Here is a 16,691-nt window from a genome sequence, read left to right on the forward strand (position 1 = left end):
GGGGCTGTGTTCTCCATGACCACCTCCTTATAGTTGCAGAAAGCCCTAGATGTAATGATAGTGTAATCATTTTGAAGTGTATGCATTATTCTATCAAGGAGTTAGATATCTTACATGAATGCTCTCTTCTGTGTTTAGGTGTTCTATGCCACTCTTGCTGTGGAACTGAAGTGCATGCGGAAAAGAACTTTGACTGTATGAATCTCTACAACACTTGTGAAAATGATTCAATTTGGTGTATGCGCAGTGTAATATTTCTGCAGGCATCATCCAAAATCCCCCACAGACAAGGCTTTCGTCCTCATTAGATGCTGGCCTCAACTGAACATCTGTGACTGTTCTATTAAATTGCTGCCAGAGTTTTTACATCCAGTTACCTCCACTTTCTAGAGCATATTCTCTACTAATGTTATTCAAAACCAATTTTTACTTCATTCAGGTGTTTTATGCAATGGCAATTAAAGTTTTTCTTTCACAAGTTGAGTCCTTGTAAGAAAATGACGATTCCAGTGACTGTTTTGTGTTCTACTGTTTTAATAGTTGTTCTTGCATTTATAATCCTGTGATTGATTTCTTTCTGTCACCAAAGTCTTTCCCTCTTCTCTCAATTCACGCCCATCCCACCCCCCAATTAAAGCAATACACTATTACACTGGACTTAAAATATCCCCCCGTCAAGTTGGGGGATTTCGAAGATGGTCTCTGACCTTTTTTTTTTTTAAGACATAATGTCTTCTTATTGACTTGAACTGTGGAAGACAAATGACAAAACTGAATGTATCAAATAAGAAGCATTTTGTCTCCAGGGGTGGGTTAGCAGGGAGAACTCATTAAAGACTCAGTGGAAACAGTAGGCTATGCAGTGTACTTGAATTAGCTCTCATGGAGTGCCTGCCATGCCTTCACTAACTTGTTAAGTAGTGACAGGAGGAAGTAAGTCCACCAAGTCAAGCAGATAGTCAATCCTAGACATTCTGACCTCAGTACGCACTGTCAACTTTTAACCTGTTGCCATTAGTTTCTACTAAAAGGAAAATTTGATTCAAAACAGAATCTGTGGCATTTCTATCTGTGACTTAGAACTTGTATTTTTGTGTGTGATGCATGTCAGCTGTTCTGACTTCACCTTTTCCTGTGTGGTCTTCCTTTACCATGCTGTTCACATGACCAAATGAAAGGCTGCCCAGAGTGAGGACTGTCCAGATAGTAAACGTATATGCACACACAGATAGTCAGTGGGGCTGGGGCTAGAAATACAGGCTTTCAAGAGTTGGCATGTCAGTGGCAATTGCAGATATTGTGGTATATAAACAGCTGGGAGAAGAGCAAAATGGACTAAAATTTCCTATTTATTGCCCTTGTACTGTTTTCTTGGTGTTTCTGGACTGACACAGTGATGTCTTATTCCTTCTGTATTTATAATGAAACACTTTTTTAGCATTTCTAAACATAGAATCTACTTGGTTTGGAATCAAGTCGTTGGAACACTGTCTGGATTTTTACTTTAAGCATGCTGTTGATTGAAGGCTTCGTTGGGGAAGCCTCCAATCAGCTTTATCAGTGTGGTTCTATAGTGAGCACAGCAGCTAATGTTTTGGACTGCTATTTGGAGAGCCAGTGCTTATTTAAGCTGAACTTTGTAACCCAGTAGATTTTGTTGGTTTGTGGTCTGATTCTCCCATCTTATAGAATTATGAATTCTAATATTGAAGTTTGAACAGGTTTGTGTGGAAAGAAGCCTAGAAAACAAACTGTAGATTAGATATTGATCCTAGTTTGATTGCAAGAGGGGAAGTTTTGGTGCCATAATTTCTTCATTGGTGTTGGACTTTTAATCGGTTGAAATGTATTTCTGTACCACAATGTAAACTTCAATAAAAGTTTGCTTAATTGTCTAGTAAAAAAAAAAAAAAAAAGATGGTATCTCCTAGAAATGGTAGGAAGTAACACCCATGATATAACAACAATATTGTTACCTTAACAAGATTTGAACACTGGCATCACTAATAGACATGCTAATACAGACAGGGGAATCTCACAAAACTCACCCTTAGATGATGACCTATAGGCAATTAATAACTGCTGCGAGAGGGAGAGTTAGTCTTCCCTAGGGATGGGTCTCTTAATTGATTGTCTGGTACCAAGTGGTCAGCCCTGCAAACATGCAAACAAGCCACATTAAATGAACCCACATGTTGTTTTTATATATTTATGCTTATATATGTGTAATCATAATAATTACAAAGAGGTTATAATATTGACATGGAGTGGAGGAATGGGAGGAAAGAGAGTAAGGGTGATGATGCATTTTTTTCTTCAAAATTGCAAATAAAAAAGATGGAGACTGTGAGCTTTGCAGCCACATGATCTCTTGGATCCTTGTTGCATTAGAGATTAATTACTTAACCTGAGATGAATATTGATCATTTGGACATAGTTTGTTCACTTGTGATAGAGCAATACTCATGGGTTTGAGAAATGGATGCTATCAAATAATGTGAGCAAAGTACATAGAACAGTAAACTTTAGATATCATTGTCTGATGTAAGCTTTATTGGCATAGGGTGCACATGTGTGCATGCACTTGCAGTTGAGTGATCTTCCACACTCTTTACTCCAGTTGATAAAATAATGTAATCTTTAGACCACAAAGCCACAATGGTTGTTGAATTCTGTAAAATCCTTCTTTCTTAGTGCTCCATAATACAATCAGGAGCTCTTGGAGCCTGATTGAGCTGGAGGACTTGAGAGATTCTGAGTGATAAATAGGACCAGAGTAATGAGAAAGAACTGGGTGTTAGTAACTTCTCCAGGAAGTATGAAGCCTTAGGCCCATTTCCAGCCATCTGCCCTGCTCATCATAGGACATGGCCACAGCACTTGGATTCCATGCCAACAGTCATTACCTGGTCAGTGTGTTGGACAGGTATATGCTTTAACCCATGTACATGGTTTTTCTCTACAGGGAAAATAACGGAGTACATTGTTTTGGTGCTATTTTAATTTTTTATATTATTTGTTCTTTCTTTGTGTGTCTGACTGTGCCATGGCGTGCAGGGCGGGAAGGTCAGAAGACATCCTGCAGGAATTGATTCTCTATTCCCACCATGTGGGTCCCAGGGTCAACCTCAGGTCATCAGGTTTTGGAGCAAGCACCTTTACCAGCCAAGCTGTCTTACCCACCCAAAGTTTTACCAATGCTGTCTCAACTTAGTGGATTTGGGATTATTTTCCCCTGCTAAAGGGGATTGAATCTAGAACATCATGCATGCTGCTCATGTCCTCTACTGAGCTATATCCCCAGCAGCATTTGTTTGTTTACATCCACAGAATGAAATTATATAGAGAACATGTAGATAAAATAGTATATACTAAAATATACATGTAAATATATGTAAAAATACTGTATATAATGCATATAATACTGTATATTTAAAAATCTGGAGTCTCTCTCTACTGATTTCCTTATTGAAGGACCATGTACTTTTTTTTCAACAGGGCTGAGCTCATGGAGATCATTTGAAGAGGCAGAGGAGGGATCATATGAACAAGGGGGTCAGGAGCATGATGGGGAAAACCACAGAGACAGCTGAACTGAGCTAGTGGGAGCTCACAGACTATAGACTGACTGGGGGACCTGCACAGGACTGAATTAGGCACTCTGAATGTGGGTGACAGTTATGTTAAGGGGGAGCTAGCAGTGGCACCAGGACCTATGCCAGATGCATGAACTGACTTTTTGGAGCCCATTCCCTTTGGTGGGATACCTTGCTCAGCCTTGAAACGGGGGGAAGGGGCTTGATGCTGTCAAATCCTAGTATGCCAGACTTTATTGACTCCCCAAGAAAAGCTTTGCCCCACCTGAAGAGAAGATAAATATGGGAAGGGGGAGGCTGGAGGGCAGGATAAGGAGAAACTGGAGTAGGTATGTAAAAATAAAAAATAAATTTTTAAATCAATAATCAACAAACAAAAAAGAGAGCATGTAGATGCGATACTGTATATTAAAATATACAACTATAAAAATGCTGTATATAATGTTGTATATTGAAAAACCTGGAGTCTCTGTATACTGATGTGAGACCCTCATACCTTATTCTTTTTTTTTTTTATTGAAAAAAAAATTTCCGCCGCCTCCCAGCCTCCCATTTCCCTCCCCCTCCTCTCTCCCTCCCCCAACTCCTCTCCCCCTCTCTCTCCAGTCCGAAGAGCTATCAGGGTTCCCTGCCCTGTGGAAAGTCCAAGGTCCTCCCCCTCCATCCAGGTCTAGGAAGGTGAACATCCAAACTGGCTAGGCTCCCACAAAGCCAGAACATGAAGTAGGATCAAAACCCAGTGCCATTGTCCTTGGCTTCTCATCAGCCCTCATTGTCCGCCATGTTCAGAGAGTCTGTTTTATCCGATTCTTTTTCAGTCACAATCCAGCTGGTCTTGGTGAGCTCCCAATAGATCAGCTCCACTGTCTCAGTGGGTGGGTGCGCCCCTCAGGGTCCTGACTTCCTTGCTCATGTTCTCCCTCCTTCTGCTCCTCATTGGGACCTTGGGAACTTGTTCCGGTGCTCCATTGTGGGACTCTGTCTCTATCTCCATCCATCGCCAGATGAAGGTTCTATGGTGATATGCAAGATATTCATCAGTATGGCTATAAGATAGGGCCATTTCAGGTTCCCTATCCTCAGCTACCCAAGGAACTAACTGGGGACAATGCCCTGGGCACCTGGGAGCCCCTCTATCATACCTTATTCTTAAAGGGACGAGAAGGAATTTCCTACCAGAATTTTTAAAATCAGTAACCGCAGACTAACTTCATGTTCCCAGAAAGATATTGGCCTTGGATGTTGGAAAGCACAAGGATGCCCAGCCATGTGGCTAATAAAGATGGCCTGACTCAGGGACAGGGTGACTTGCACTGAAAACAAAGAACAAATTGACTAAACAGGATGGGAGAGAAAGCAAAGCCCTTACATCCATGCCAAACCCCCACCCCCACCACCACCCAGAAGGGCTGCTTGTGATTTTTGCCTTTAAAAGAGCAAACCCCACAAAGAAACTCTTAAATCCTCTCTACCTCGCTGCGATTGGGTGTTGGAGATGGATTCTGAGATACCTTGCAATAAAAACCTTGCTTTTTACAGTCTGGTCTTCTGTGGTTTATGGTGGTCTCTCTGGGGAGTCGTAATCTGGGAACAACATTGATATCCTTATTGGAGGGCTATGTGTTTTTTTTTTTATTTTTAATACAGGACCTATCACTGTAGTCCAGGTTAGTCTCAGACTTGCTAAGTAGCCAAGAATGTCTTGAACTTGGCTAAGTCTTGAACTTCTGATCTTGCTGTCTCTACCTCTGGAGTGGAGGGATTAGAACCACCACCCGGCCATGTTCTGTGGTGTTGGTGATCCAGCCTAGGACTTTCTGAGTACTAGGCAAGAACTCTCTCAACTGAGCTACATCCCCAACCCAGAGTACAGCACTTATTTTTACTTAATAAATTTTGTTGTCTGAAAACCTGTATATAATGAATTCTGGCTAATTTTCCCCACTCTCACTTATTTCCCTCCCAACCTTGTCAATCTTCCTTCCTCCCTGCAAATCTCTTTCCCATATTCATGATTTCTTCTGATCCTACAGGCTTTAACTAGTGCCATCAGTGTGTCCGGGGGTTTAGAACTGTCCATTAGAGCCTGTGGACTCACCACTCACCAGTGGCTAACACACAAATGCATACAATGCCTCCCTCTCACCCAGGACCTGTTAGGTGTCAACAGTATTATGGGTTTGCTACGGGTCCTGGCAGCTTGCTGCAGAGTCGAGACCAGCAGCAGGTCAACAAACAAAGGTGGCTGGTCCCCTGGACGTCCCCAGCAACTGGCTAGCCATGTGGGTGGCAGGTGGGCAAGGGACAGACAGATAGGCACACCATGCAGATGGGTTTCCTGCAAGCTGCTGGGATCCCCAAAGTGGCCAGTTCCAAGCAGGGATGGCACAAGAGACCACGTGGCAGGTCTCCATGTGACTGTGGAAGTTGGGCGAGAGAGACAGATAAACATACCATACAGAGTAAAGTCAGACATTTATTAGGTGGATTATGGAGGGGAAGGAAAAAAGGAAGGAGAGAGAGAGAGAGAGAGAGGGAGGGAGGGAGGGAGGGAGGGAGGGAGGGAGGGAGGGAGGGAGGGAGACAGGGAGGGAGGGACGGAGGAGAGAGAGAGAGAGAGAGAGAGAGAGAGAGAGAGAGAGAGAGAGAGAGGCTGCCTCTCCAAGAGAGGGGACAGGAAGAAGAGAAAGTGGGGCTCTGAGGCTGCAAGCAGGAAGGGAGTGGGCTTGTCTTGTCTCTTAAAGAGACAGAACAATCATTACAAACAGTTCAGCAGGAAGTGGTAAGGTCTGTCTCATTCATAATGACCACTAGCATGGAGCAGCAGGTAATAAATTTTGGTATATTGAAGGAGTCGAAGAATTTGGTTTTGTTGGTGGTTTGTGTTCCCCAAGACAGGGTGTCATATGCCCCAGGCTGGTCTCAAACTTCTTATGCAGCTTTGAATTTCCTCTTTGAACGCGGGGTCCCCCTGCGTCTACTCCCTGAGTTCTGGCATTGCAGAAGTGTACCACCAATTATGTGGTGCTGGGGATGGAGCTAGGGCTTTGTGACTGCTGAGATGCCACTCTCCCATCTGATTTTTATCACTACTCCTAGATTTTCTTCTTCTCAAACAAACAAACATCATTGGTCTCAAATAAAAATAAAAATTTTAAGCAATACATCAGAGTTAAGCAATTCATCAGAATATGAATACACACATATTCATACACTGCATGATTTATCCATTCACAGAGTAATTTTCAATGTTTTACATGTGGTTCTATGTGGTTAAACAAGCTACACAGGCAGTGAGTTTTAGAACATTCTCATCACTCAAAAAGAGGTCTCCTAACGTTTACTAGAAACTAATCAAAGACATTTTAACACATAATTGGAACCTGCTCGACCCAACACCTCTCCCCTGCCCAAGTTGACAGGACTGAGTTACCACTCTATTACATATTGGGAGACTGTTGCCAGAATATTCTCACAATCTAGTAAAGTTTCTGTACGGGAAGACCCTCAGTGCTGGGCTAGAGGGAAGGAGATGCATGTGAAGGAGACATACCTCAGGAGAAGTGGTTGTATTTCTTAGGGGCACAGGTGAAGACAAATTCAAAGAGACTATTTTTTTTTCTAAATTGAGTTCTGAAAAATAATGAAGTATCTTACAGGGAAAAAGAAAGACATTCTCTAAAGATCTGTACACAGATAGAACAATTTTGGCTTTGTATCATGTGTTTTTGAAATAAACCATCCTTGATGAAAGGGAATTTATGTCAATAAATTTGCTTGAATTTTTGATTTAAAAAAAAAATAACCTTTGGTCTTCCTGAAAAGACAACATTGTGTATTGACTACACACAGAATGTTAACTCACAGAAGATCAAAATAGGCTGTGATGAACTTCATGATCTATCCAGGAGACCAAAGTCCCGGTCATGCACCACATCTTCCCAGAGTATAAACACCCCAGGCTGGGCACATTTCAGCACCATTAGTGGAAGAGAAGCCCTGCAAAGGGTAGCACACAGCTAGAGGGAGAAAACAGAGGGGCACATTGCTGACACCAAGCAACGATGGACCTGACTTCAATTCTCTCACTGGAAACCTGGGTGCTCCTGGTAATCAGCCTGGTGCTCCTATACCGGTGAGTAACCACCAAAGTTCCTCTTCCACGGTGTCCTCTGGTTGGGGTTGTATTCAGACCTGTATTCTGGTACTGAGTGCAAGGTCAAAAGTGACAAAGAAAGCAGGGGCTGGAGAGATGGCTCAGTGGTTAAGAGCACTGATTGCTCTTCTAGACGACCCAGGCTAGAATCCTGCTATCCACATATGGCTCACTTCATCTGTAACTACAGTCCCAGGGGACCTAATGCCTTCCACAGGCACCAGAATACAATTATAAAACGTGATAACAGAAGTTAAAATTAACTCTTGTAAAAAACTTTGAAATTGCATGTTTTTATTTAATGGGAATAGAGGAAGCACGTGAGACAGGTGTGTGTGTGTGTGTGTGTGTGTGTGTGTGTGTGTGTGTGTGTGTGTGTCACAGAAAATTTTGGGGAGTCTTTTCTCTCCTATTAGGGGATCCTGTGGGTCAGACTAAGGCTGTCAAACTTGGAAGTCAATCCCTTTACCTGTGCAGTCATCTTGAAGGCTTGAGATGAAATAATTGTGTTCATTTTGCATTTTTATTTTTGGCAGAAAGAGGTCTCAAACCAGAGCCTATATGTGCTAGTCAAGCACTCTACTACTGTATTAAAGGCCCAGTGACACTAACTATTAAAGTTCATATTTATGTTATGCAGATCTGCTGGGCACACATACACACTTTCAACTCCCTCTTGCTGAGCTGAGGGGGTTTCTGATAAGATTTAGTCTTGGTCTGACCTGGGTGACTTTCAGGTTATCCCTAGACCCACCAGAACTCAGTAGGAGCGTATACAAACCATGGGCTGCCATGTACACTGGACCCCTCACCCTGTCCCTAAGCTCTGGGATCTGAAGGGACAGCCAAGTTGTTGGTATGTTTCGTGATTTGGCTTCGGTCATGTTTATCTCCTCTCTGCTGTATGTGTGGTCACAAGACTTTCTGTTTCACTCTATAGATACGGGACCCGTAACCATGATGTTTTTAAGAAACAGGGAATTCCTGGACCCAAACCTCTGCCATTTTTAGGAACTCTGATGAATTACTACGAGGTAAGTGTTGATTCCTGTTGGACAAAAATGGTTTAGTTCTGTTAAATGCTCCTTGATAGGAAATAATAACATGATTTTAGGTCCTCATACTGTGTATTCTCATGATACTAGAGAATGTTCAGTGATTTTTTAGGGCTCTATTGCCAACTTAAAACTATCAAATGTTTGTGTGTGTGTTTATAGTGTGTATGCCTGTATTTACATGTGCATGAGTGCCCATATGTGTTCAGGTCCCTATGCATGGATATACGTGTGCATGTAGAGGCCAGAGGCTGTACTGGATGTCTTCTTGATTGCTCTTCACTTTATACTTTAAGGCAGGGTCTCTCACAAACCCAATTCTCTCTGACTTGACTAGTTTAGGTGGCCAGCTTGCTCCAGGGATCCCTTGTCTTGGCCTCGTGCAAGTGGGGATACTGGAGGACTTTAACCCTGATTTGTCGTTTATGCAGATATTGGGGATTCAAACTCTCTGGCTTTTATGGTGTGCTATTCCCACTGAACCATTTCCACAGCCCCCATTGTCAACTTTCTCCCATATTTATTAATTTTGGGTGAGTGTGTATTGCCACAGCATGCATTTGTAGGTCAAGGGACAATTTGTGGGAGTCAGTTTTCTCTTTCCATCATCTGAGTCCTAGGGGATGAATATCAGGTTGTCAGGGTTGGTGGCTAGTGCCTTCTCATCGGAGCCATCTCACTGGCCCTGATGTCAGATTATTGAGCCTCAGGTTTGTCTTTGGTAAAATGCAAAGATCTCCAACCCATTTAATCTTGATATTCAGGAGCTCAGACTTTGTGAGCAGGAAAAGAAGTTTACTTCTTACCCAGGGCAGGATCCAGGAAGGCACTTCTGTATTTATTTGAAGAAAATCTTGAGGGAGTTTCCAGCTTCTAGGACATCAACCAGTATGAACTAAATAAAATTCCCTTTGTATCCAACTCATGGGCATCATTTTCTCCTTTTGCTGAATATTTATGCAGGATCAGGTTATCAGAGACATAAATACACACCTTTGGGGGACAATTCGTGTCCTTGGGTTCTCTGTGTAATTATTGAACCCCTGAAACAACTTCTATAGCTCTAGTCTCACCATTTACTCTTCACGACATGGTGGTGGTTCTTGAGTCTAGCTTATTTTGCTTTTGTCTCTTTCTGTAAGAACTAAAGTCCAGGTTAGTTATTGTTTCTTTTAGAAAGAAGATTTTATACATATCCATGTGGGTTTATGCACATAAGTGCAGTACATACAGAGGCCAAAAGAGGGCACTGAGTTCCCTGGTGCCAGAGAAACAGATGAATGTGAGGTGTTGGGTGTGGGTTCTGTGGACAGAACTTGTACCCTTGGGAAGATCAGCAAGTGCTCATAACTGCGGCGTCACGTCTCCAGCCCTAAAGACAGGTTTTCTGTTCTGTTTCGATTTTGTGGTGCTGAGAATGGGATCCAGGGATATAGACATGCCAGCAAGTGATTTAACACAGACGTGGACCTACCTTCTCTTCCTTTAAAGGCAGCAGTCTGTGCATGAGTGTGAGCAGCAAGTGTGTAACCCGAGACATACTGGACTGCACAATGTACTTTGTATTTTCATTTAAAGATATTAAAGGCAAAACCACTGGGAAAAGGAAGATTCAACAAAACAACTGAAGTTAGAAACTTCAATAATAAGCATGTCATGTGCCACATTTAAGTCTATTTGTGATGAACCTGCTTTGACACCTGGCCTATGGTCAGTCCACAACAGACATTCCCAAGCTCACGTTCAGAGGGCAAGTGGCAAAGCTCACACTCCCATCAGCTCAGATTTTCTTGTAGACGTTCTATGTTTTGATTGCAAATTCTGTAAAACAATTTCATTATTCTTATTAAGATATTATTATTATTTTGTGTGTATCTGCTGCTGTGCACATGTGTATGACTATGACTGTGCATGCAGAGTCCATAGGAAGGTGTCAGATGTTCTGCACTGTCACTCAGCCTTCTCCCACTGAAACATCTTGCTGGTACCCCTAAACGTTACTGAAGAACTTTTCTCTGTCAGAAACAGTAAATTTTATTTCATGGGATTTGAGGGTTTGGTTGCCTGGCTACAGAAGGGTGGGCACATACAGGACAATAATGGATTTCATGCTATTTCTCATTCCAGGGTATATGGAAATTTGATGCTATGTGCTATAAAAAATATGGAAAAATGTGGGGGTGAGTATTCTGGAAAGTCCCATGGAGTTGACTCTTTTTAGGGGGATGTACTCTACTTGTGCAGGACAACACCAGCCCAGAACTGTAGTAATGGCCCCACTGTTTTAAAGTGATGCCATGTGTCATTAAGCGCCGTGATTCACAGGACTAATTATCTTGAGAACATTGTATATGGTGGCTTTTTGAAAGGGTTTGACGTTCCGTGGACTCTGGACTTTGTGTTTTTGTTATTTTGTTTTGTTATGTTTTTGAGATGGGGTTCTCTGTGTAACAGTCCTGGCTGTCCTGGAAGTCACTCTGTAGACCAAACTGATCTCAAACTCACAGAGATCCACCTGTCTCTTGCTCCTGAGTTCTGGAATTAAGGCATGCACCTTCACCATCTGCTGCCAAGACTTTTGATAGAAGTGTATATCATTGTATACAGTGTTGTTTAACTGAATTTAGAGATTCAATGTATTTAAAAACCAAAATGAGGCGGGCAGTGGTGGCATACGCCTTTAATCCCAGCACTCGGGAGGCAGAGGCAGGCGGATCTCGGTGAGTTCAAGGCCAGCCTGTTCTACAAGGAAAAAAAAAGAATTACAACTTGTCTAAAAGCATCTATTTCATTGGCTACCTTGGTATCTATTTTATTTTGCTAAGTCCAAAGTTCTGCAGCATGTTTATGCCACACTTTAATCAATTCAGCAGTCTGAATTACCTCATGAAGGGCTAGTCCAGGCAGGACAACAGTTACAGTCAATACAATAATTTCTATACCACAGCAACCATCAATCCAATCATCCTATGACTTCTTCTTAATATTCTTTGAGAGAGTTTCTGGACTGGAATCATCATAGGTGAGCTTGCAATGGTGTCAACAACTCATTGGCATCCAAACCATTGGCCTTGCCCTAAAAATAAAGACTGTCAGAAATGGCATCTAATGACATCTCTTTTAAAGTGTGATTAGAGCGTCCAACAATTGTTTGTCCAGGTTTATGTGCTATCCACGTATTGTGTTTAGTTATAATTACACAAAATGTTTTATTTTACTGAAAATGTAAACAGGGGCTTATGTTCAATTTGCATTGATTTCCCCTTTATAGCCATTGTTTCTAATAAAGGAGTAATTACAGAATCAGCCTCTTCAGAACTTAGGCAGATACTCATTGAAATCCTGAGTATGTATCAATAGTATGAAGCATATATTTTATTTTTTACAAATTCTGTTATGTGAAATATATACATTTTCCAAATTTCATTTCTTTGATTATCCTTAGGATTACTTCTTACAGGTATAAGAATTGAACTATACCAAAACAAGTAGGACAATTTTTTATACTTTCTTTAGCTTATCACCAGGTAATATAAATTTTTACTTTAAACCTTTACTAGTAACATGATGTTTTATAAAATTCTGAAGATTATAAAATAATTTCTATTAATATTTTATCAATTTCTTCATTTCCTTTTGCTTATGGCCCAGTCAATCCTGTATAAAACAATGGGAATGATAAAAAAAATGGATAATTACCATCCTGATATGCAATTGTATGAAAAATAGAGTAAATTCTGAATAATCATGACAAGTTGAACAGTTGTTATATGTAATACAACTAATCTTGAATATTGAAAATCAGGAATTATATTAAGAGCCTGACCCATCAAAATCTAATAAAATCTTTAGAAAAGCATATGATTCTGATTTTTTGACTGAGGCATATAGACTTTGGAATACTTTACTTCTTTCGTGCTGTAGAACCAGTCATTCCTAATTTATTTGCATCAGTATAAAATGTAAGAGCTCCAGAAATAGATTTACTAAATGGGGAAGAATCCATTCAGTTCTTTTTTTTTTTTTTTTTTTTTTTTTTTTTTTTTTTTTTTTGGTTTTTCGAGACAGGGTTTCTCTGTGGCTTTGGAGCCTGTCCTGGAACTTGCTCTGTAGACCAGGCTGGTCTCGAACTCACAGACATCCACCTGTCTCTGCCTCCCGAGTGCTGGGATTAAAGGCATGCGCCACCATCGCCCGGCCATTCAGTTCTTTTGGTAAATTGAAGTTATTTACTTTGGGGGTATCTGTTGCTGATTTCACCTAAATAATTGCTACAGGCTCTGTTAGTCATCATGAATTACCCATCATTGCATTATTTCAACATTTGTCTAAGATACTACACTCTCAGTTGGATCCATTTCTGACAATTGAAGAGATCTTATTCTTCCTTTATATTTAATTTAGAAACCTCTTCTGTAGAGGTTTTTAACTTTTCATTCTGATTATGATATACATTCTAAAATAATATTTTCCCTTGGCATAATGAGTCCAGTAGAGGAATGAGTAGAAGGTAAAATTAATAAAATACACTCAATGTGTGAGATCTAATTGATCTATGTAGATATCTTGCAATTTCTGTTCTACTTGGGCCAACTCCTTTTCTGCTCCAGTTGTTAAATATCTGGGACTGTTAAAATCTAAGTCACTTTGTGAAATTAGAGAAAAACTACTTAATTCTTGAGTAAGCAGTCTAATAGTAGGGTACAACCAATTAATATCTCTCAATAAATTTTTCAAACTCATTAGGTGTATGTTATTCATCTCTTCAAATCTTGTTTTTGTGGCTAGTTTCTCTGTTTACTTAATTTAAACCTAAATAATTAAGAGAGCTTCCTCTTAGAACTTTTCAGGAGTAATTTTCAATGTCCATTGAGGAAAAATCTGTGGTACCTCAATAAACACCTTTTCAAGGATATTGACATCCGAGGTAGATATTAAGACATTATCCGTATAATGATGCTGTTTTTAAACTAAATCTGAATCTTATAATTTTACCAATAAATACTCAAAAGTCAGATTCTTGGGTGAAAACCTGCTAGCTCAAAAAGACAGAGAAGCAACCAGCTGACCATTCACCTTAGCTGGAGTCTCAGAAAGGGAACACTGCTTTCTCTGTCCCAAAACAAAGAGGACCACCAAAATGAAAGTATCCCCCCCTTACTATTTCCTGTGCATTTATCTGTTGGCCAGACTCACTACAACTCTCTGTGACTACTTCCTGCCAACTAGCTGTTGGCTCTGACTCTTGACCAAAGGTTGATTTTATTTAATACAATCTCGGGGTTCACACTGTGATCAATGATCCTTCAACAGAATGATAAACAATGGATTAAGGAAATTGTTTATGAACCACTTTCAATGGTTTATTTTTAAAAATGGCCATAAAGTTGGACTACTTAACATTTCCTAGGGAAGTACTGTCCATTTATACCCTTTTCTGTTTTGTTTTGTTTTTTGTTTGTTTGTTTGTTTGTTTGTTTTTCAAGACATGGTTTTTCTGTAGCTTTGGAACCTGTTATGGAACTAGCTCTTGCAGACCAGGCTGGCCTCAAACTCACAGAAATATGCCTGCCTCTGCCTCACAAGTGCTGGGATTAAAGGTGTGCGTCACCACCTCCCAACTCCATTTATATCAGGCTGGGCATTATTATAAGTAGGAACTGCAAAAGCATATATTTTTATTTATCTAGTTGCTGCAAAGGAATAGCCAAAAAAATCAGTCTTTTAAATTAACAACTATTCTAACCCAAGCTTTAGGCAATTAAGAAAATAATGGAATTCTAGACTATAAAGGAACCATAGGTTGAATTACTTCGTTTACAGCTTTTTAAATAAGTCATCACCACAATTTTTAAGATTTATTTTATTACAAATAGAGGAGAATGCCACGTATTTGTAGTTTTTTCGTGTATTTAACATCTGACTGTTTTGTCCTAGTTGCTCAAGTGCCCGTAATTTGTTTTAATTACAGGCCACTGCTCCACCCATATAGGCTTATTAGTGAATGATTTTAAAGGCAGAGCAGTTGGGATTCCAGCATTGGCCCCTAATCAAAATTTGTGTAAACAGTTTCTGCCTTGTCTTGTTTCTGAACAATCTAAATAGCCTATGTTTTTATTGACATTTTTTTCAATATGAATTTTAAAAATTTATCTCATTTCTAACATCATTTTATGAGTGGGTGCTGAAATTGTATGAATATTTATTTGGGCTGTATAACTCAGAGTGGGTACAATCATTTTGAGGAATATGTGTAACCTGTATATGAACATGTTCTTTGTCCTTTTTACAAAGTTATGTATAAAAGCATTTTTAAAAATTCTCTATCTGATTTTAAGAGTTAATTTAATGCAATAACCATGGAGTATTTCTTATAAATCTTAAAAAGATGATCCCTTTTGTAGATCCCAAGAAACATGTTAAATTGGCCTGCCAATTATTAACAGGGTAGGACAATTTACCTGAATTTTATTTAGTGGAAAAATAGTTTTTGTAGGCTCTTTTTCAGTACGATATTATTTCCATGAGCTTCGCCTTCACAGCCATATTAGTTAAGAAACTAAAAAGCGGCTCTGCTTCAGGTACTACATTTTATAGAATTTAACCAAGAGTGTCTTGAAAGCAATGTAAAGAACAGAATCAAATACCCACTAGTGATAACTAGATAAGATTATACCCAGTAATATAGCTCAAAATTATAAATTTTTCTTTAGGTCATTTACTATAAATATTGAATATTCATTTAAGCATTAATCAGATGATCAAGAGAAGAGAACAGACTCTATATAATGAATGATTAATACATCTGGAAATTTAAACAGCATTGCTTAGTACTTCATGCCATGATTACAACTGTTATCTATACTACAAGTTGGGCTGGTTCAATTGTTTTCTCCCATGAAGGGATACTTGATAATGAGTTATTTCCACTACCAGAAGAAAAAACATTTCCCATGAAGGAACATTTCATATTGAGTTATTCCCTCTCTGAGGGAAAAGCAAATAAACATTTAAACTAAAATTAAACAAGAAAATTCTAAGTTCTGAGCTAACCGTGCTAGCTCAGACTACAACAGCAGAGCCCACCCGTCATTCTCTCGAATTCAGATGTTGCCTCTCTGCACTTGCTGGCCCTTGCAGAAAGCACTGACAGGCATCACCCAGCCAGAGAGCTCTGGGTTCCAGCAGATCTGAATTCCTTTTTCTATTGGATATGATCTTTGCCCTTCCTCTATTTCCAAAGGAAAGAGGATTTTCTCTCCCTTCATTATTCATCTCTTGAGTCTTCCTATTCGAAGGCCTTGATTATATACTTTCCCTTCTTCTATAGGGAAAAGCCTTTTATCTTGATTAAACACTTCCCTTTTTACTGGGAAAATTTCTTTTCAAGTTTCTTCTCCTCTCCTTTTTTCTCCTGGGAAGATTTCTCCTTTAATTTCTCTTATTCTTTGTCTCTGGAGTTTGTCTATTTGCATGTTTAATTTTTGCAACTGTGCAACTGGTGTTTCAATCTTTTGAATCTCCAAGATTGTATCATCTACAGAAGGAAGAGAAGATGAATCTCTGTTATTTTTATTTTTATTTTCTCTTTATAATTTGATTTTTAAAGATCATTTTACACTCCAACCCCAGTTCCCCATCAATTTCCTTCTCCCACCTCCCAAGATCCCCCCATCTGAGCCCCCATTCACCCCTCAGAAGAGATAAGACCTCCTTTAGGGAGTCAACAAAGTCTGGGATACCAAGTTGAAACAGGACCAAGTCCCTCCCCAATGAGTCTTCCTGGGAGAGATATTCTACCATTGGTAATGGGATCTAAAAACAGTTCATAAACCCAGGATAAGTTCTGGTCCCACTGCTAGGGTACCTCCAAACAGAGCAAGC

At 39.9% G+C, this 16,691-nt stretch overlaps 1 protein-coding gene across 1 annotated transcript in view; it reads left to right on the forward strand.

Moving 5' to 3' along the window:
• The first annotated feature begins 7,602 nt into the window (after nt 1-7,602).
• LOC130870861 (cytochrome P450 3A11-like) overlaps nt 7,603-16,691 on the forward strand; it is a 33,866-nt gene continuing 24,777 nt past the window's right edge. Inside the window, exons 1-3 of the mRNA XM_057763767.1 lie at nt 7,603-7,731; nt 8,693-8,786; nt 10,935-10,987. Coding sequence (XP_057619750.1) covers nt 7,661-7,731; nt 8,693-8,786; nt 10,935-10,987 — 218 coding nt within the window. The 5' untranslated portion in view covers nt 7,603-7,660. The remainder of the gene's footprint in view (nt 7,732-8,692; nt 8,787-10,934; nt 10,988-16,691) is intronic.

The sequence above is a fragment of the Chionomys nivalis genome, chromosome 3, assembly GCF_950005125.1.
Source record: "Chionomys nivalis chromosome 3, mChiNiv1.1, whole genome shotgun sequence".
NCBI classification, from domain to species: Eukaryota; Metazoa; Chordata; class Mammalia; order Rodentia; family Cricetidae; genus Chionomys; species Chionomys nivalis.